Source organism: Poecile atricapillus, chromosome 4 (genome assembly GCF_030490865.1).
Source record: "Poecile atricapillus isolate bPoeAtr1 chromosome 4, bPoeAtr1.hap1, whole genome shotgun sequence".
Classification (NCBI taxonomy): Eukaryota; Metazoa; Chordata; class Aves; order Passeriformes; family Paridae; genus Poecile; species Poecile atricapillus.
In genome coordinates, this window is record NC_081252.1 from 1,906,800 (window position 1) to 1,928,979 (window position 22,180).

The following is a 22,180-nucleotide window of genomic DNA, read 5'->3' on the forward strand; positions in this document are numbered from 1 at the left end:
GTGAATAACCAGGCAGGGCCGTGAGTCAGCCAGAAGATGTCTACTCCCACACACAGCCTTCCTGCCCTGTGGTCTGCCAGCAGCAGAACCAGGAGCTGACTGCAATAAAAACCCCATCCTACCTTCTGAATGTGGTGTTTCCCCAAGCACATCCTCTAGATTGTCTAGCTGGAGTTTGGTGTAGAAATCTTCACTGACCTGAAATTACACAGGGCAGCAGAACGGTGTTGCAGCCAAGAGCAGGGGCTGTAGGCAAGCAGGAGAATCACCCAGTCAGGTTGCAAAGTACCTTGGATGGCTTTACCTCTTGCTGGAAACATGGCCAAGAACAGATCAAAAATCTAGTTAGGCCTTTGAACCCCAGAAAGTGAGCTGACTCCAAATCAGCTCAGTTTTGAGAGCCTGGTGCTTAAAATGCCAGGGTTGTGGGTTCCATCCCCATATAGGCCATTTACTAAGGAATAGGACTCAGTGATCCTCATGGGTCCCTTCCAACTGAGAATATCCTGTGATTGTGATCCCAACCACACCACTGGCTGTCCTGCCCCAGTACTCAGCTCTAGCTGTGTGGTGACAAAGTTCCCCTACACCTTGCTGCATGCCTCTCCCAGCCTCAGGAACACAGCCAGCCTGCCCCTGAGGAGCTCTGCACCCACAGAGGGCCATCCTTCTCACACTGATCCCAGATCCATCCACCCTGGTATCCACATGGCATCCTGGACCAGCAGGGACTGTTGGAAGTTCTGCTCTTCCCACACTGGCCATGCCACAAGGACCCGCTCAAGCATTCCTTGGAGCTGTTTGAGCCCTCCCAAGGCCTCTCCAGTCCCCCCAACTTCTGCATGCCCAGCACCTAGAGCCTCACTCCTCAGTGCTTCTTCCCTCACAAAATGCTGGGCCAGAGCCTTCTCCAGCTTCCAGGTGGCACAAACTGTCATCCAGCCCCAGTGTGGAGCCTCCATCCCCTTTCATGGCAGCACCACCTCCAACTCACGTGCCCTGGCTCCTATCTGCAGCCTGGTCACTGCAGAAGCTCCACCAAAAGTCTGGCATCTCTCCACCTGCTCCTCTTGGTGCTACACAGCCCCAAATCCTCCTTGTGCAGCACTTTCCTCCACCAGGCTCCCACAGTCCCACCTGTGCCAGCAACACATCTCCCTCAGGACAGCATCTGCTCCAGCAGGCACAGGCAGAAGCAGGTACCGTGTGGCCACCAAGCCCTCGCTGCGCATCCCTGAGGATCCTGGGAGCAGAATCTCCACCTCTCACTGCCCTGCAAACCTCCACACCACCTCTGTGCCAAACGCTCACCACCATCCTCTCCCACCAGCAGCAAACCCAGGTGATCCCGGGGCTTGGGGATCCCAGAGATGGGAGCTGCTGGTACAATAACCAGAGTCCCACAGTCAGGGAACAACAAACAGTTCCTGGGGAGAGTGGCTGGGCTCAGGAGCAATCAGGAGCAGTGACCCCACCCACCCAAAACAGGATCTACACCAAAAGACTAATGTCTAATTCCACAAAGACCTTCTGAGGAAAAGAAGGGAAGAAAAAACAAAAAATTTGAACCCCAAGAAGCTCCCTCAAAATGTCACACAAGAAAAAAGCTGAAACATGCCCCCACCAATGCCATTCAAAAAGACTCTCTCAAATTTATAAAAGCCTCTGTTTAAATACGTAAGCTGAATAAATGCCAGCAGAGCAATCTCCAAAATTGGGGAACTCCTCAAATTATGAAGGGGAAAGAAAAAGAGGAAAAAAAAGGGGAAAGAAAAAACCCAAATAAACTGGCAAAAACCATGGAAAGGAACAGTGAAAAGTTGAAAAAAGCACCAGGAGCAACACCAGCAAGGGATTCTCTCTGGTGAAAAAACAAAAGGGACTGGTTTTTCCCCCCAATTCTGAAATTCATCCCCGCAACAGTGAGCAGCCTCCCTTAAGTGCTGGTCTCTTCTGAGTGCCTACACCTGTCTTGGAACGATCCCCCCAGCACACAGCCCCCTGTTAGCAGGCATGATACCTGCAAGAGGTAAAGAAAGCCAAGCAGCTAACCCAAATCCCAGTGGGTTGCCTGAATATTGCTTGTTCCCAGTTGAATTTTGTTTGTTCAAAGCACGGGCCAGGTGTTTGGGCACACAGAGCACACGGCTCTTTGTGACTGTCACTCACCCCAGCCTTGCAGCCGGAAGAACCTGGCACAGATGACTTCATGAAACCAAATTAGGGGTCATACACAAGAAAGGACATCGCCACAGCTCTGGCGTAATTAGGGCCCATCATCATCAAGGACAGGAAATTGGCACATCTGCTTTCTGGGCTGCTGATCCAACGGTGGCTCGGGCATGATGTCCTGCTGCAGCCCTGCATAAATATTGCCCTGATTGCCCCCAAACAGTGGTACAACAGTGGCAAAACAAGCACTTGTTTTATCACTCAACCCCACAATTGCTCTTTACTCTTTCTCTCCTAGGTCTGGGAGGGCAGAATTGACACAATGCTGTCTCTCGCTGTCCTTTGCAGCACAGGAGGGGCCAGGCCAGATGGAGAAATGTGAGCCCCTTTTCCTCCAGAGCGACGTTTCCGTTTGGATGCACCCTCGGAAGGTTTGAACCTGTCCCCCTGGAGCCAGTGATAAAACTGTCACAAACTGGATGACTGCTGGATCACGACCTGTGCTTTTTTAAAACTTATTTTTCTCTATATACTACTGGGAATTGTGCCATCCTCTCCTGGGTTGTGCTGCTCTGCAGGCAGAGTTCCTGACTGCTCCGTTCTTCTGTCTCCTCTGGCCGGGCCGTTGTTTCCCAAGAACACCAAAAAGGGTCACTACAACTCTAGAGTTGTGCTAAGCTCCCAGCCCCGGCGATCCCTGGGCATTGCTCAGAGTCAGCAGCAGCTCCTGGTCCAGAGTGGGAATTCCATGTTTTCTGTCCTGCTTCTATTTTTGGCTCTCCCAGGCCAAGAGTGATTTATTTTTATGCTGTTGTGGTTTGCACCAGGACAGCCCATCTTTCCCTCTTTGTTTTCATTCCTTCTGCTTGTCTGAGCACCGTGGAAACAAACAGCTCTGGAGAAGTGGAAACAAGCGGCTCTGTGCCTTGTCCAGGGCATCAGGCAGCAGAGAAGCACAAGAAGCTCAAAGGAGCCTGCTCCACTTCTGCTGAGACAGGAGTGAGCACCAGGGATGATCCTGACTCCTCGGCGATGAGTCAGCGTGCACACAGCAAGGACATTGCTCCATATTCCTGCATTTCCACCTTCTCTCATCCAACACATCACCAGTATTTTGGTGTCCCGGCTGTTGGAACTGAAGGGTTTCTTTCCCCCATGTTTCTGTGCCTATTTTCTGTGAGTACTGCAAATGTTTCACGATATTAGAACTGAAGAGCTATTCAGGAATTCTGAGCTTGCATAATTCCCAGATTTGTCTAGACAGATACTTTCCATCTGGATGGTGCAGGCAATACCACATGGACACGAGTGTTCCTGTGTTACTTAATGCTGTCCTTTTTATTTATTCATTTCTACACTGCTTCACAGGATGCACACAGACACAAGGCTACAGCTGTAAAGAGAGGAAGGATTTGTAGTTAATCCTTCAGGAGGCAGCTCTCAAACAGCTCCTGCATGTTGTGTAACTGCTGGAGTCCCTCTGGTTTCTCTTTCCTTTTACAAAGCGTGAGACTTCCATGTGTGGTTCATATCCTGTGAGGGGAGCAGAAAAATATTCTCCTGTGAGCTGCCCTGGCTCAAGGCTTCTCATCATCATCATCATCATCATCATCATCCCCCGTCCTTGGGTTTGCACAGCTCAGGGTGTCTGGAAGCGCTGGCTGGTGCCAGTGCTGTGGAGCTGCCCCTGGATCATTTGGCAGAAGGGCAGTCCCAGAGCAGAGTCAGAAAGGAGGTACAATTAATCAGCATTGCAGCCACACACACAGACACACCAAAGTATCATTCTTCCAAATGCTGGCAATTGCTGAGCATCCTGAAGAAAGCAGGCCGGCTCACAGCTGTTGGGCAGAGGTATCTGGGACCTGAACTGCATTTATCAAGCAACAAAGCCCTCCTGACCCTCTGCAGTCTATCCAAAAGGCAGCCTGTGTGGCCACTGAGCCACTGTTTGACTCCAGTCCTGAGGTCATCTCACCACAGCACTCAAGAATTTTCCCCCAGGCACCACCTTTCTGCTACAGCATTCCTGAGGACCCACGGGCAGGGCCAGGCTCACAGCCAGCCTACACCAGGGTGACTTCTCCTTCCAGCTGCTCACTCCCCAAATATGACGAGTTCCCTTTGGCACCATTTGCCTGAGGTCTTCCCGGCCAGCCTGGGCCAAAAAGGTGGGAGAGGGTGGATATTAAGGGACAGCCTGTGGGGAAATCATCTTCAAGTGCTGGAGATGAAGAAGGGAGCTGTATAACTCCAAAGGTGCTGTAAGCCTTTCTGTTTACTACTTTCTTTGCAGTAAACCTTGGCAGTGAACTTGCATTTATTCCTGCATTGACCATCCATGTGAAAACTTCCGCTTCTAGGGCTGGGTTACTTCAAAGCTCTATTTTTTTAAGAGTTCTGTTTTCAATGACTGAGGGTGGTTTCTCCCCGGACCCCCTGTTTTCCCTGCTGTCCCAGCCTCCAGGCACAAGACGCCAGTGTAAAGGAAGTCCTCGTGCAAGTGGCCTTGATTGCAGACGGGTGGGATGGGGAGCGAGGGCAAGCTGCGCCTGCTTCAGATGTGGAGCCAACACCCAGAGGCAGTGGGAGACTCAGCTGGGGTTGGGACAGAGGTCTGCAGCTGGCCTGGGTCCCTCGGTGCAGCCGAGAGCCAAGGTCCCCTCCTGCTGCTGCAACATGGTCCTTGTTTTGGCATTGGCAAGCTGCTGATGCCCCACCCCACGCCAAGGTTTATGCAGCACTGCGGGGCTGGAAGAGGGCGGGGAGAGAGCAAGCATCAGCAAACGAGTTCTGGGATCTAGGAAAGGACGCTCCAGCCCTTGTGTGAATGAAGCCAAACAGCCATCAACCATTGCCCTGTATGTCCTATGTGCCTACCTCCCTCTCATCCAGCCATTCCAGCAAAATAGCCATAATTTATCTGCTTCTTCAGCAGAAACCACAGGCTAAAAGAGGAATTCACACACGTGGAAACAAGCAAAGAGTGAACTGGCAGTGGAAGATTGTTGCAAGCACACTGGGTCACATGTGCTTAAAGCAAGACTTCCAACATCTGGATAACATGACACGTACTCCCAGGCAAGGCGGGTGCTCCTGGGGCTTGGGGTGGGCTCGTGCAGCTTGGGAAGCTGGAGTGCAGCTGGTTTTGGGAAGCTCAGCAAGCTTCCTCTGTTGTCTTGCACGCCTCTGCATGGCTTTTTTTTTTTTTTTTGGCTGGGTCTTTGGCAAAGCCCAGGCTGCTCTGTCCTTAATTTCCCATGTTTTGTGTACCTATCCACAGGGACTGCAAAACACTGCTTGCTTACCCTTTGGCCTTGCTAGCTCGAAGGCACTAAGAACTTTGTGAGCCAGATCTCTGGTTGACATTATTCACTGCTGGTCCACGGGCTTTGGTAAAGTTTCCAACCTCCATCACAGGCAGGCTTGGCTTGGCGTTGGGATCGGCATGGAGAAGGCACTGTGACACGGATGTGTTGGGTCAGAGAGCTGTGGCTACAGCGAAGCATCCAGAGACTGCAGGAATGGGAATGAAGTGAGATGAAAGGAAAACTCTCCAGCAGGATGACTCTGACTTCCTCATCTCCTCCTGTGGACGGAAGAGCAAGGTCTTTTCTGCAGTCTGATTCACCTCCACAGCCTGTGGGAGACGCATGATCACTGTTAGGAGGGGGCTTTTTTTTGTTTCAAAATCACCCATCTGTGGTGTTTGTGCCATCCCCGACCCCCCTCAACATTCAACGTATTTGGGGCTTACTCTCTGGCACACGTGCAGCGCTGGCAGCCACATCAGCCGGAGCGCGTCTGACGCGGATGACGGGACGCAAGGGAGACGCGCGGGCCGGGCGGGCGGGCGGGGGCGGTGCGAGCCCGCCCGCCCTTGTCCCCCGCCCCAGCCGCCGCTGCGGGGAGGGAGGGCCGTGCCGGGCCGGGCGAGCCGCGGTGGCGGCGGCGAGGGGCGGCCACTCCGGCGAGCGGCAGGACGGCAGCGGCCGCCTGCGCTCTCCGCCCGCAGGCTCCATGGCCGGTGCCGTGCCCTTGCTGCTGCTGCCGCTGCTGCTGCCGCCGCTGCCCGCCGGCGCCGCGCCGGCTGCGGGCGAGCCGTCCTGCCACGGAGCCTTCGATATGTACTTCGTGTTGGACAAGTAAGCGGGGAGGGAAAGGCGGGCGGGGATGGAGGAATCGCCGCCATCGGGGATCGGGGCGGCGGCGGCGCCGCTTTTGTTCGGGGGCTGCGTGGGGCTGAGGGGCCGGGGGCGCTGAGGGGCCGCGCGAGCGGGGGGCGCGAGCGGTCGGGCGCGAGGGGCGGCGCGAGCGGGGGGCGCTGAGGAGCCGCGCGCGCGAAGGGGGCGCGAGGGGCGCTGAGGGGCCGCGCGCGCGGGGGGCCGTGAGGGGAAGCGGTGGGAAAAGCATGGAGAAGGGCTCGGCGGGAAGGTCGGGAATCGTGCCGGGACCTCCTGAGGCGATGTGGAGAGGGGCCCCTGGAAGTTCTCCCACCGGAGGTGCGTTCACGGCCGGAGACAGTGGAATAGCGAGCGGCGGCAGCATCTGCCGCCCGGCCGGCCGGGCTTTTGTGGGGAGGAGGTTCGGTGGCCGCGATCGCCCTCAGGGCGAGGGGAGAGCGGGGCCCGGGCTACAAACTTAGCAGCGAGAGCTGGCGGAACCTCGGGATGTCCGGAACAGCGAATATTGTCAGTTTCTCCACGAAATGTCATCCCAGATCAGGCCGCTGATGTGCTCTGGTTTTCCCTTCTAGGTCCGGGAGCGTGGCGACGAACTGGCAAGAGATATTTAATTTTGTAAATCAGCTGACAGAAAGATTTGTGAGGTGCGTGGTGCTGCTTGTGGCAGCCGAGGTGATGCTGGAGTAATTCTGGGCCGTGTTAAACCCACCCTGCCCCTGTCCCCTTGCTTTTGCAAACTCAGGGGACATGTTCCACAAACACATTAGAAGTTTGGCTTCTAAGACCTAAATTGCTGAAAACTGTTACTTTATTTTCTTGTGCTTGGACATCAGCAAAAAGCTGACAATATGTGTCTTTAAATACTTTCTTAAATGACTCTCAGACTCAATGATTTGATGTTTTTTTTTCAACTTGTTTTTCAATGCAACACGTTCCTAGTTTCTGATGAAATACTGCTCAAATTCCATGTTTGGGGGTCTGTATAAAGAAGAAGCCTTGAACACATGTAAACATATGTGTAAATACATAGTGCAGGTCAAAACGAAGAGAGCAGTGTTAAAGCTCAAATGCAGAGGAAGCCCATGCCATGTAACACTGCATTTGTTGTACTTACATATAATCAACTTTGTTACTGTCAGCAGTGTTGTGGGGCCAGTCCAGCTCCTCTTGAAATAGCTGCTGTAAATCCTGGCTGACTGCTCTGTACAAACAGCTGAGGACTGCAGCGCTTTGCTTTAAAAAACCCTACAACAAAATCCAGAATAAACCGAATAAATCCCCCACCACACACAGGAAGGAGATGGTGCGGTAGGTTTTGCTGAGGAAAACCAGGCACAGAGTGCAGTAGTGACCTTGGCTTGCTAAGAAAAGGATACAATTAGACTGTTATAATTAAATACTGTGTATTTTCATCTTGTCAAAAGCAAATTTTCTGTAAACTTAAGCAAAACTTCTGTCCAGGGGGCAACAGAAACTTTTGGAAGTTGTTTTGTAAGCTCTGGAATTTAAAAAAAAAAAAAAAAAAAAAAAGGAAAAAGAGAGCCTGATACCAAAGCAGGATTTCTCTGGGTAGGTTTTAAAACATTTGCCCCCCCTGAGAGGGTGGAAAGATTTCAGCGGAAATCTTTGAGTTCAGCATCTTCTCCAGCCAAGTGACACTCCCTCTTGCAACACTTGTGTGGAGGTCTGGCTGCATTCCCGTCCCACTGTCCGAGCACTCACAGGGGAGGCATGGACGGGCTGGCTGGTGGGGAGAAAGGTTCTGTGGGGATCCTGAGGAGAAGTTGGCTGAAAGCATAACTTGGAGGGTATTGCACGTGGGGATGCGTCTCCAGCAGGGAAATCCTGCAGTAATCAGTAGGCAGTGATGCAGGTACCAGGGGATGGGATTGCAAGTACTTGGTTTTGTTTGGCGCCTCAAAAGGGTGATAATCCCTTGCTGTCACTTCTGGCTTAATTTAGAGCCTCTCAGATTTTGGTATGCAAAGCCATTATGGACAGACTGCAAGCCTAGATCCTAAATCCAAGGTCTGTGTAGTTCTGTGTAGACTTGCAGAACTTAGATTCCCTTGATGTCAATAATCGAAAGTTGCACCCCAGGACAGTCATTGACATCAATGAACTGAAAGATATGGTCATTCACCTTTTCAAGTGTTAAGGCCTTATTAACTGTAACTTGATTAATTAATGCTGATACTCATATACAGTAAATTATGAAGTTAATGAATATATTAAAATTGTGACAAATAAAACTTAAAATCATGTGGGAGAGATGTTACAACTTACCTTGGGAAAAATTCTGTCTTGAGCCTCCAGAGCATCAGGCAACTTCCAGATGTTTTCCACTGCTAATTAGATGTGATTCCCTGTAACCTTGTGCAAAGAGACAGGTGACCTTCTTAAAAATAAATTAAAAAAAAAAAATTGAATTCCTTAACAAAATCAATTCATACAGCATTGCTTTTTAGCGTGACATTTCCCTGGATGCTTGTAGGAAAGAACTTTTCAAGTCTCACAACTCTCTGCTCAGAGAAAAAAGCCCAGTCTTTAACTCCTGTCATTTTGGGTTTGTAGTTCAAAAGAATGTTCCTAGGAAGCTGGAGGATAAAGGTCACGCGAATGAAACCTGCATAAGTGAATGAAACGCTGTGCATCTGTATGTTTCTCTGAAATGTGTTTTGCCTTCTTTCTCTTTTCTAAAGCCCCAAGATGAGGCTGTCGTTTATCGTGTTTTCCACCCAGGCACACGTCATTATGCCGCTAACTGGAGACAGGTTAGTGCTCTGCTCTTTTAAATCTCTCCCTCCCTCCCTCCTTCTGCCCCTGCTGAATCAGAGGAGCAGTAACAGGTACGGAACAACGACTGATGCCTCTAAGTGGTGGCCAGTCATGAAGCCTCCCTGCAGAGCTGATTTAATTTTGTGACCGTATCCTTGGATAGCCTCATAAAAAAGGAAGGAGAGGAATAGTGGGAAACAAATCCTTGATGTTAACCCTGCCACTGCTTTGCAGAAAACTAGCAGTAACGTTTTCATCTCTGTGTGTCTCTGCATCTCCCTTGGCGCAGTGCAAAAATGATTCTCCCATTCGCTTTTGTAAAGCAGCATCCATAGAATGGTTATCAGGGTTTTTTCATGTCTAGGAGAAGCATAAAATGGTAAATAAATGTTTCTCATATTCTCACATAAGGTAGGTATTTTGTTTCATATTTCCTAATCTAGACTTCAGGGTCTGTTTTAGACAGTGGGGCTGGTGCCACTTGAAGGGTGTGAGATCTTTCTGACACTGTGGTGGTGGATAGGTGTACCTGGACTTTGAGTGGATGGTTTTGAAGGCTGCTCACTCTGATTTCTAAAGCAAGTGAGGATTTGCAGCTAGGATAGCTTAAGGATGGGTGGGGGGAAACACAAGGAGGAGAAAAAGGTAGAGAAGAGAATATTGCAAAAATAATTACCGAACTCACAGAAACTGGGCAACGGTCGTGTGGAACGAGTGCTCTCAGCAGAGGACAGTGTCACTGCTGTCAGAGTCCTTCGGTGTCCTCTCAGCCTTTTCAAAACCAACAGAACCTCTGCTCTCCCCCTTCTGTCCAGGAGCTACCGCAGTGCACAACCTTCTGGGTTTTGAACATGTGGATAAACCACTCAGGAATCACTCCATAGACCTGTGGCAGGGTGGAAGCGAGGTGCTCCATCTTTTCTGCTCCCCTCAGTAGGGTCAGTGCAAATTGTGGTGTGCTGCAGTTGCTTAGTTCTGCTGTGGGTTTATTTGTTTTGAACAACACACAACAGCAAGTACAAGACTTGCTGGAAAGACCTGCCACTGGCAACAGGCACGTGTCATGCTAGAGAAATGTAGCTGACATCTGAGCTGTCTAAAAACTCAGTTCTGAGCCCCTCCTGTTTTTACATTTAAAAAGTGGTCTGTCTTGAAAACAGCCACTTCCCCCCATCCGGATTGGGATATTGGATCTGCTCTCTGTGGGCAGAGACAAGCTTATAAGCCATTTTTCCAGATGGCTTGAGAGGGGTCAGGAGAGGACACTTGAGCCTGTCCTGGGGCCTACTGAAATCAATGAGGTCCCTTCTCTCCATCTCAATAGGCTGTCAGTGGCCTGTTCCTTATCAGGCCTGAGAGGCAGCGCTGATAGTGCACAGAGCACTTGAAATGCTGGGCAGGATGCTGGAACCCTGCCACGGGAACACAAGCAGCTTTTTCATTGCCTGTCTGTGGCACACTTGGAGCCACGCACAGAGCTGTGTTTTTCTCAGAAGCCTGGTGTAACGCACAGGAAGAACCTCCACAGTTCTAGTGGGTTCCCTTGTGGGGCTTGGCTCCAGTTCAGGGTTGGCTGATGCTCTTGTGAGTGTGTCAGGGAAAGCAAAGTGCCACCCTTCTTGTGCAGGGGGAATTACAAGGAGAAGGAGACTGGTAACTGTGACCATATGTACATAGGTGGGGACAGAGAGTTGGAGCAGCTGTCCTTTTAAATATTAAAGAAGTCAGCAGAGGAAAAATAGTGAGGCTGTCTGGCCCCCATTGTTCCCAACAGAATATAAGGATGCACAACTGCACACTGCAGTTGTGGGGATGGGTCTTTGTGTGGGTGATTATTGGATATTATGGCCTTGGTTCCTTACATGCATTTTGGACTTGCAGGCATGTTTTTGCCCTGGCTTAGTTGCTAATTCCCAAATGTCAGGAAACCACAATTTCTTCCCAGCAGTTAGATCAAAGTAGGGCAGAATTTTTTTTTTTTAAAGCCTCAGGCTTTCTGATTGTTTGCACAAAGTTCTTGCTGGGTTTACTGCACAATAAAGCTATGGATAAAAGAAGGCCACAGTATAGCGCCAAAGCCCCCAGATTCCCAAATATTTTGTGAGCGTGAGTAGTGCTGTGACTAACTCTAAAGAGAAGTCATTGTTAATCATGGTACACACAGTGCTATAATAAGTCCACAGAATAACCACAACACCCAGGTGGAAAAGCCTTCTCACATCAGTTAAAGCTCATTGGAAACACACACGCTTGTCAAGTTGAGCTGGAAACTGTTCATTAAGTGGCAAACAAAGATTGGAGCGCTCACCTTTGGGGCTCACTGTTGGAAGGCAAGTGGTTTGGGACAGTGGATGCCCTCAGGAATACCATCCAGCTGGTGCAGTGTTGCCTTTGCTCTCTTTTGGCCAGCTGTGCTGGCCAGCAGCAGTCCAGGTTTCTGTAAGCCTGCTTTGGCAGCACTGACCGGTGCCAGTGGCCAGGCCCTGCTGAGTCTGCCTGGGTGCAACTCCTGCTGGAGATAAAGAGGGATTGTGTTGGTGAAGGTGGAAAAGCAGGGTGCTTGAGTGCCTGGTACATGACCCACTGTACCGTCCTTGTCGCTAGTCTGGTGGCGCGCTGCCAGGGGTGTGTAAGACACGGGCGCACTCGGGGCCTCGGTGATGTGAGCTGCCCCTGCGCTTGGGTCCAAGGCAGCTTGCCAAAACAGACTGATCTGCAGAGAGCGCGTTCTGCCCGGTGTAGCAGGTACACACAGAGTTGGCCACTGATGTGGTTTTCATCTGGAGCCTGTGCAGGAGGCGGCAAGTTTGAAGCAGAGTAATATTATAAGTGAATCAACCCTCTGTAGTATTTAAGAGGCCTAGAAGGCATAAGCCTTCTGTAAATGATGCACCTGAGGAGGCTTGTGCAGGGTTTCCTTTCAGCAGTCCAGCAGCTTGCCCCATCAGAGATGAAGCTATTACTCTTTGTCAAAGAACACTTCCCCTCTCGGTTTCAGTGACGCGTGTTTGTGCTTTCCTGTTTACTGTACATCCTTCTTAGCAGCAAACCCCAAGTACCTGTTCTGTTTGCCTTTGTTTGTTAGGGATGAGCCTGTTGCCTTGCAGCACACAGCCTCATTTCTCACCATAAATACATGCTCAGTGAGAGCCACCATCTCCTGCCAGCGCTCGTACGCTCCTCACACTGAGATAATTCAAGATTCCAGCACTTCAATAGGTGGAATGTGACACGGAAAAGACATGCACAACACTGTCCCCCACTCAGAGGGGCTAAAAACACCCATTCTGGAATCTGCATGGATATTAACAGCTGTGTTTGCCTGGCTGCTGCTGGAAGAGCTGTCTGAGGCAGTTACACAACTGAGAGAGAGAACAGACGGGGTAGCTATTAAAAATTAGTTGTGCCTGTGGTAAAACACAGAAATGGGCTGCAGCGCATATGCTGAGTGGGTAAAAGATATTAAATTTGCACTTATTCAGCCCAAACACAGACAGGCTGCAAGTTGCTGATTCTGTTTTGCCTCTTCCACCCCCCTCCCTTTTCTGATTTGCACCACAAAGCCAGCATCCCTCAGCCTCTGTTAGTGCTCCTGAGCTGTGCTGTGGGATGTCCGGGCACCCGGGCTGAGGGCTCTGCTGTCATGGTACAGATGAGTTACACAACCAGAACTTCCCTGGGGATTTCTGGAGCTACCAAACAGCCTTACAGAAACTAGAGAAAGGGAAGTTGTGAGAGCACTGAGGAGCAGGAGTGGGGCTCCTGAGTGCTGTGCCTGGCTGACTGTCATTATCAGGACAGTGAAGGCAGGCACGAGCTCCCGTGTCCAGCCTTCAAACCAGCCGGGGGGAGTTTCAGAGAGGTGGAGCCCAGCTCTCCTGCTGGTGCCAGGGCCCCAAGTCCTGCAATCCACACCAGCCTTCTGACATCCAGACCAGAGCCCGCTTGCACTTGACGGGCTTGGAGACTGCTGGGAGCTAGCTGACATCTGGCTGGGTCTGTCTAGTGCAGCTGTGCCCTGAGGGCAAGAGATGGTGCCTGATTAAATGCAGCTAAAACGGCTCTTGCTACCAAAGGTTTTCCTGGAACCCCTTGTAGGCAGAGACCTGGCAACACCAGGGATTGCCGTGCGACCGGGTCACAAGACGTTGCAGATAAATAAAACCGAACTGATTGTACAAAAGCTATTTCTGCAAAATGAAATCTGTTTCACAAAACTGGGACTTGAGTTGCTGCTTGTTTCTTGGCAGCAGAGCACTAACGCCTGTGATGTGCTGCCACTCATTCCTGGCAAGCACCAACCCTGTGGTTTATAATCTGCGTTCGTACATAATCACTTGCAAGTTGTTTCTATAGATGCTGAATGTAAAATATTTGGATCAAACAGATTGTATTATCTTACATAACTTGTTCCCTTCCATACATTCAATGCCACATATCTTTTTTACTCCCTCCCCTCCCTGATTGTATCAGTGGATCCTGTGATGGGGAGCTTATTCCAGCTATGGATTGTACTTTGGAACAGAGCTGCTAAACATAGAGGAAGCCCATCCGTGGAACAAATGACGAGTGGGTGGCATTCAGGCAGTGTGGCATATGCATTCTTTCTCATTTGGTCTGGCCTAAGGAAAGCTTTCACGCATCCCGCGATGTATTTTCCCTCCATCTCCTCACCCCTGCTGGGTTCCTCTTTCTCACCTAGATTTGTCACAGTGTTCTATATATTCTGGCCCAAATTTTGCCCCTTCTTAGTTTTTGCTTATCCTTTCCTAGCATGGCTTTCCATGGACTTGGCTGAACCTATGTTTGCAGGGGAATGAGGACCCTGTGGATTGGATTCTTTCAGTAATCTCTCTGCCTTTTCCCCCCGCTTGTGCCCATTTCACTGGAAACAGTTCCTGTGGTGCAGTCTGTCGACTTCTCCCCTTTCAGCTCCATAGCTAGTGAGCACCTTGCAGGTGGACCTGCTGTACTGCTTGTGAAAAACCATGGTACAGATGTGTTTTCCTGTTAAATCTGTGTGAGCTGTGGACCTGTGTGGGATATCTTCGGAAAGGTCACATAAAAAGGTTGTGACAGTCGAAATTTAAAAACTATCCTCAATCCTGCTCTTTTCCCATGGGCACAAAAGGTGTTTTGCAAATGCTACATTTGCCTACTGCTGTTTTCTTCAGGGCCAAGGTTTTAATTATTTAAGTTCCGTTCTATGTCATTAAATTCCTGCATATTGATCTGGAAGATTTCTGTTGAAATAGAACTGCTGTTTTAGGGGATTTTTTTGATTGCAGTGTGGATGGAAGCAAAGTTGGTTTAAAGTAGCAAAATAGACCTAATGCAACAGAATTTCCACTGGGCTACGAAATGCTTTACCATCTCTTTGCGATATCTACTCCACCTGAACATTTTCCTTGATTCCAGCTTTTTGACTCACTGAAGCATATTGTGTTAGATAGGTCTGAAATACCTGTTCCCACAGCGCCACTTCTGTCATGAATACACAGTCTGCCTCCATGTGGGATCCTAACTAAAGGCTCTAATTTACAGCTTTTCATTTCAGTTCTCCTTGAGGACAAATACTGTTTTTCAGTTGGTAAATTACACCCTTTCCACACTTCAAGTCACACAAAAAGTCTCTTACCTTTTCTTTTGTTCGCAGGGAGAAAATCAAGAAAGGCCTAAAGGATCTGGAGGAGGTGACACCAGCAGGTGAGACATACATACACGAAGGACTAAAACAGGTAGGTTTTACTCATCTTCTTGCAATCAGCCAATCCTCTATTCTCACCCTTTGGGTAACAACCTGTAACATAAATAGAACGGTTGTACACCTCAGTCTGCTATGCTCAAATCTTTCTGGCTGCCTGAGTGGTCCCAGGGTTGCCCAGACAGTCTGCAAATCCCCTGCAGAAGATGATTAGCCATCACAGCAATTTGCCATATGGAATTTCTCTGACTTGCTGCTGCTCACAGAGCATGGGTGTGTGTCGTGGATCTCAGAGCTCACCCAGCATGCCAGTGACACGGTGAACAGTCACACGCAGCTCGGGAGGGCTGTGGGGCTTGCGGTGCCTTCCAGAGCGCTCTCCTTGGGGAGAGTTTACCGCACAGAGGGGCGTTTGTGAGACAAACGCTCTTCATTTTGGACTGTCTTAATTACTGAGTTCCCAGCTGCTTATATTTTTCTTTGTTCAAGTAATGCAGTTTTGATGAAAGCCCTAGCCCTGAAGGTGAAGATCTAAGCTTTCACTGCTACAGAAAAATCAGTTCTTCCCCTGTGACTGCAGAGCCATGTTTGTAACCAGGATCTGCGCTCTGAAAAGCCGGGCAAAGGGAATTCTGTTGCTATTTAAAAATTAAAAAAAAAAAAAAAATAGTTTTAAGCCGTTCTTTTTATATCTTGGAACCTACTGACTGTGTTTGAAATCTGGGGGTTAGCAAAGAAAATCCTAATGGTGGATTTGAAGCGCTCTGTCCTGGGAGAGCTGCCCGTTGCAAGGGTTGACTGGTCAGTGACCCGAGTGCTTCGGAGATGGGCTCAGTTGTGACTGGAGAGGACCAGTGAGGGGCTTTTCCCTGCTGGTAGTGAGTTCAAGGGAGGCAGATGATTGTCATGAGAGAAATTTGAGGATGAAGCTGTTATTTCAGATGTTGTATTAGATGCTTAGAAGATGCATCACAGTTAAAAATTTGGGTGTAGTTTTAAGGTGGATAAAGGATTTTGTTGTTTTCAGGCCAATATGCAAATTGCAAAGCAAGGAGCCTCAAGGTTCTCTAGTATCATCATTGCACTGACTGATGGCAAGCTGGATGGTCAGATTCCCTTGTATGCAGAGAAAGAGGTGAGCACAAGCTGGAAATACATGTCATGCTCTGCAGAGTTTGGGTGCTGCCTCTTGAATTAAAAAAATGCTTATTTCTCTGTTCTATGATGCCACAGGCAAGGAAATCCAGAGAGCTGGGAGCGAGAGTTTACTGTGTTGGTGTCCACGATTTTGAACAAGAACAGGTAAGAAGAAGAGCTCGACTATTTTAGAGTACTAGGCAGTACCTCAAACCAGAGTTTTACAGAGTTAATGTTAAGTTGTACAGAAATTTAATTTTACTTACATTAGGCAGCGTAATGTCTTCTCTGGCTCAGGAAACACACTCAGATGTGTACACAGACATAAATAGAACGTGTGGGTGCCGTGCTCACTGCCAAGGAGCCCCGTTGGAAATCCCCTTAACTGGGAGCTGCCAATGAGAGGGTGCAGGCAAGCCCCTCTCATTGGAATGGCAACCAGGTCAGGGGACTGATGACATTGAACAGCGGAGCCGTAGACAAGGTTCAAGCAGAGCATGTGTAACCACCTTGGGTGCATCTCGGGATTCATGGCCTTCACAGAAAAGCTGTTCCAGAGTTGCTGTGTCCCAGTGAAGGCTGCAGCTACTCCTGTTTGGTCAAAGTGGCTTCAGTGGAGAGGTACAGGAAAGGCTCCTTCCTAAAGGAGATGCAGAGAAAGGGCTTTTAGTGAAAGGCAGAACAAACAGGGAAGGTTATTGTTGGGATGGGAGATACAAAATCACTGCCAAAATACAGGCCCTGAAAGGTTTCCTCAGTGTGATGCTTGCCACGATGACTAGCCACCATTTTGTTAGCTGCAGTCAGCTGTGGTAAGCCCTCCAGTTCAGAAAACTCTTAGTTAGCTGTGAGAGAGCTCTAAAGTTTCCTTCTCTTAGCAGAGTTGATAAGGGTTGCTTTTAGACATCCATTTAAATTTTAAGGGTGTAAAGCAGCGTGAGGAATTTAGTTTGCCAGATGATTTATGTGTTTGCATGCATTTTCTCTCCAAAGCTGGAAAGAATTGCTGACGTGAAAGAGCAAGTCTTCCCTGTCACTGGAGGATTCCAAGCACTGAAAGGAATAATTAATTCTGTGAGTACCAGGCAATAAGTTTTACATTTGCTCAAGAGTAGAGCATACTCTCTAGTCTCACTTGCTCTTCTAGGCAGAGCTGGTTCCTGAGGCAGGAATTGCAGTAGATTAAGTTCCCTCCCCATTACCTTAGAGATGCAGTTCTAAAAATCAGCACTGCTTGCACCTCCTGCAGTTATTCATGCTCAGACCTCATGCAGATTTTGAAGACTCCTCACAAACAGAGGGAAGTTCATCTGGGAAGTTTGGGGGATGCTCTGATAAATGACAGCTTTGGGTTCAGTCTGGAAAAAATGGAGACTGCTAACTCTGAGAGACTTGAGAACAACTGCTTAAAACCTGGGGAATAAGTGCAATTTAGGAATTGCCCAAATATTTCCAGACAGACAGAAATGTTTTAAAGGCATGACTTTAACCACTTGTTATCCCAGTAAGTGGTAAGACTCTGTGCCAGTTTTCAGCATGGCTTGAGAAACTCCCATCAGTGAGATGAGGCCATTCAGCTGACTACTGTGGTTTGCGGGGAGGGATCAAAGAGCATCATTTTGGTTGCCATCAGTGGCTTGACACTATTTCAGCTGTGTGCTAAGACACCTGAGGTTGTGGACACAAAATTTGTCTCATTTTAGACTGGAGGCTGTGTCTTTTTTGCAAGGTTAGCAGTGCTGCTGCTGCATGTAGGCGGCACAGTGCAAACAGGCATACTGGCAGAAGTCAAAAGCAATAATGAAATCCATTTTCTGAGAGAGCCCACTATCACTCATTTCCCTTTCCTTTTCTTTTTTTAAATAACAAAAGGATACTATTCGCATACAGGATACTACACAGTCATGAATTTACCACTTCCCTTGAGCAGTGTGGTTTTTGTGAATGCTGTAATGCAACAACTTATTTTCCCTGTTACTTAAAATAAATATAGTTCTAGAATCTTCCTTGAGCTTTCTAGAGAAAGGTAAGCAATCTTTTGATGCATTGACAGATTTTCCCCTGAAAAGACAGTGCAGCCCATGTGGTACTGCCTAACACCTTTACTATTTAAAATCTCATTCTGTACCATTTGAAGGACTTACAGGGCTCAGCTATGCTGCTGGTACAAATGATCTGAGTGCCAGTACTGGGCTGTGTTTATAAGAGCTGAATGTTTAACCCCAGCTGATGATGTTATGTTTCCAAGGATACTGCTTTGCAAATAAGCATGATAGAGGAATAAAGCCATGGGTGTTCGGCGTTTCCCCTCCAGCGAGGGTCACTGACCTGCAGATGGGCACCTTCCGAGGGGTCAGGTCTCCGCGCTCCTCTGGCCCTCCTCTGGAAGCAGCAGAAGTACGGTCACTTCAGGTTTCTCAGGAGCTCAGCTTGAAGAGTCTGTCATTCAAACACATGGAAAGTTAGCATAAGCCATAGGGTGTCCCATTACCCACATTCCCAGCCAAGGTGTTTTTGGGTGGTCTCTGGCTAGGAGCAGTGCCAGCCTGCTGCGTCCATACCTCCCAGGAACCTGAAAGCACCTTCCCTTATGTGTCAGCAGGGAGGGAATCTTTTCTGGTAAGATATGCCAGATGGTGTGTGCACAAGCCTCAATCCAGCTTCTTTCGATACTTATGAAAAACCCAGCTGTAAAAACCCCAGATTTGGGTGTACCATAACTGTAAAACAAGACCAGATACATGGAATGGCAGCGCCTTGTTTCAAGGTAACAGCTTAGCAGTGACAGGAAAAGCAAACTGATGTACACAGTTCTACAGCTCACATGCAAGGTCTGCTTCTGCAGACTGAGCTCCTGAGTTGATTCAGGGTTTATTTACAGCCCAGCCACCAGACATGTCAACACTCGGCTTTTACCACAGAGCATGGATGGAAGTATCCATAGCAGGGTTTGTTGGTTTGGATTTTGTGTACGTGTGTGTGATTTTTTTGAAGGGCATTTGTGGTGGCAGTATTAACAGGGTATTTTGGTATGTTGTAGTTAATACTCAGTTTTCTTTGCGAGGGTTTGAAGTGAGTATGCCAATTCCTTCTCATAACATTTATAGCACTGATAAGTAGATCTAATTGAACATGAAATAGTCACGGTTTTCCTTTTTAGTCGCTATTATAAATTCACTTCAGTTTGCAAGTTAGCTAGAGAATGCAGACTCAGAGATACTGATGTAAAGGGGAAAGCTAATTTCGAACCAGATGAAAAGGAAATCGGTCACAAACATGCAGCAGTATTGCTCAAAGTTCAGAGTCAAAGGTGCAGTTGTGAAACCCTCTGTGAATGTTGTTGAACGATTTCTGTTCAGAAAAAACATTGAAACACCATTGAACATTGAAAAGCATTCAGAAATGGTAGCAACCCAGCAATTAAGACTCCTGAGCAAAACTGCAACCCAGAACTGCTGAGCAGGAGCCTCTACTACATTGATCTCTCCAGGTATGAAACTGCTTGCTATCCTGTTATATTTGTACTGCATTCCAGGAGAGCTGAGCAGTTAGTCTGCATTTGTTAGCGTTAAAAAAAATGAAAGTGATGAGTTTTAGCAGACTGTCAGTAGTACCTGCTCCTGCAGTTGCTTTCAGTATAAAGCAACTATTCCAATTTATTATCTCTGGACAGATACACAATGTCTGCTTAATCCTGCCCACAGATTAACATTCAAGACAGTCGAGATGAATATTTAGAGTAACCTCGGCTCAGATGCCAGAGAGCTTGCGCCATGTTTTGACATTAGTTCTGATAAAATACTAGGGAAGTGAGAAGGGTTGAAGTGCCCACTGTATTTCTCCTGAATAACATCCACTACCAGTTCAAAAAGTCTGTGCAGACCTGTGAAGAGGGGCTGCTTTGTGAAGTTTCCTGCTCTCCCAGCATTGCTCATACCTAGCTTACAAGGTCATAACTAAACAGCATTGTCAGGGTGAATAAATCTGAGCAAAACTCTAGAGCTTAAAAGCAAAACGCTGAAGGCAAGTTACTGCACTCTCAGGAACAGTTACTGATGGGCTTTGGCTGATTATTACATGGAGTGTAGCCTTGTGAATGAGCCAGGACAGGGTGAAGGCTTTGGGAGGGCACAGTTTCTGTCACCATGCAGCAGATCAGTACTAGATAAGAAAATGAAACCCTTAATTAAAAAGTCAAGTCCTTCTGATTTGTGAGTGAAAGTTATCTGGTTGTCTCTGCAGGCAGAATTGGACAAGGCTGGTACCTTGAAAAGTTACATTAAGGGAACTCACTAAGCAACATTATTAGAGTGTATGACAGCTCTACGTAGACAATCACATTTTTATACTGAAGTAAGCTGACAGCACTTAATACAGGAAGTTAAAATATATTTTGTTCTGAGGAAACTCCACAAAAACTTATCAGATAAGACTACAGGAACTGATACGTGCAGAACTTTAAAGGAAGTAATTCAAAGAGTAAGCCTAGAGTTGTTTTATCTTTTATCTTTTAGGGTTACAAACTTTCTTAAAAATTCTACCTGGAAAGGATTAGAAATAGAATTGGTAAACATCTCCTTCTGCTTGTTCATTTTACAGGTGCTCAGGGTTTTTTGTTCATTTTACATGGGAAACCCACTGTTAAGCATAATGGACAAAAAAAAGTAGGTCAAGCCATGTGAACTGAGTAGCTGCACTACCCAGAGCATTGTAAACTGAAGCAAAATTCTCTCCAAGTTGGCTGAGCCTCCTGGGGAAAAAGCCTATGCCTCAGCATAAAGCTGTCCATTTGCCCAGGAAAAGTTGCAAATTGGGATACTGGAGGATCTGTCTCCTGGTGAAGGGGTGACCAGGGGAGAGGAGACCTCAGGGTTTGCAGGGTGCAAACGCCCAGGCTGACAGGGACTGACTTAGACCCATCCAAGGAATGCACACGGGACCAGTGAGGCCAAACAAAGGATTAAATGCACACAAGAGCCTTAAAAAACCCTAGATTCACCCAGTGTCAGACTCAGGCTCTGCTACAAAAGTTTAAATTCTCTCCAGTAAAACTCTGTGGCTGATGGAGGGAAGTCTGCTCCTGTTGAAAGGAGCAGTCAGCAAAATCCCTCCGGCATCCCGATCCATTTGGACACCAGTGAGGGGTGTCTGTCCCATATCCTGGGGGTTTCCATGTCAGCTGGATAGCTCCTGTGTCACTTGCTGTGCATGGCAGTGCATGGCTGCTTTGGAGTTACACGGCTTGGTGACAGCCAGCGCTGCAGGGCCCGCAGGGAGCCGCTGCACAAACCGCGCGCGGCAGCAGCACGCTCAGTGCTGCCGCTACCTCATGGAGTCACCTCTCATCTGGAGCCTGGTGACACTCACTGTCACCACGCCTGTGCCCCAGTGCTCAGCACAGAGAGGGGCCCTGCAGGCTGCTGACAAGACTTGGTGATGAGCAGACCTGTCCCTGTTTGCCATACTAACAGAAAGTCAGCAGGGAGAGAAGGCCCCAAACCATGTTGGGCAGCCAGTTGGTGTCCAAGCAAGGACAAAATCAAACTCCTAATGAGAGGGAGTCAGCTTTGTTGAGGTCGGCAAGAGGTATTCATGTGAGGAGCAATTTTAGCCTTTATGTTTATAAAACTTACTGCATTGTCTTCCCAAAGATGCGCTCCAGCCTTTCTCCATGAATCTGATGCCTTCTTTTCCAGCTGTGCTGTCAGCAGCACTTCCTCAGGCTGACCTGGCTTTGGCACTGGGGGAGGGCGAATCACCGAACTCACACGGGTCCAACAACATCTCCAGCTGGTACCTGCTGTAAGGCAACAGAATTTGTGTTTAGGGAGGGTGGGAAACTTCCCCACTGCCACAGCGGTGCTCCAGGGTTAGACACCAGAGAACGCTGGTTCCGTGTCTCTAATGTGACTGCTTACCAAACCCTGCTGTCTGAACCCTGCTGCCTCAGGGCCGGGTTGCAACCCGGGTACCGAGCAGCAATCGGGGACTACGTGATTTTCAAGTAATCCCTACTGCAGTCCAGCCTGTGCAGCTCCCTCGAGCTAGGCTGCCTCCCTGCACTTCCTTGGGCAGAGTGCTCAGCCTGCTCCCTTCCCTTTCCCTAAGTGCTGTCGTCCCTCCACTGCAGATGAAGGGGGGTCAGCCAGCTGACTGGACGCGGTTAAGATTTTTCAAGGCCAAAATCAGCTTAAACGGTTCATTA

General features: G+C 48.6%; 1 protein-coding gene across 1 annotated transcript in view; it reads left to right on the forward strand.

Moving 5' to 3' along the window:
• The first annotated feature begins 6,065 nt into the window (after positions 1-6,065).
• ANTXR2 (ANTXR cell adhesion molecule 2) overlaps positions 6,066-22,180 on the forward strand; it is a 73,539-nt gene continuing 57,424 nt past the window's right edge. Inside the window, exons 1-7 of the mRNA XM_058837033.1 lie at positions 6,066-6,317; positions 6,929-7,000; positions 9,059-9,130; positions 14,791-14,872; positions 15,866-15,973; positions 16,072-16,140; positions 16,969-17,049. Coding sequence (XP_058693016.1) covers positions 6,193-6,317; positions 6,929-7,000; positions 9,059-9,130; positions 14,791-14,872; positions 15,866-15,973; positions 16,072-16,140; positions 16,969-17,049 — 609 coding nt within the window. The 5' untranslated portion in view covers positions 6,066-6,192. The remainder of the gene's footprint in view (positions 6,318-6,928; positions 7,001-9,058; positions 9,131-14,790; positions 14,873-15,865; positions 15,974-16,071; positions 16,141-16,968; positions 17,050-22,180) is intronic.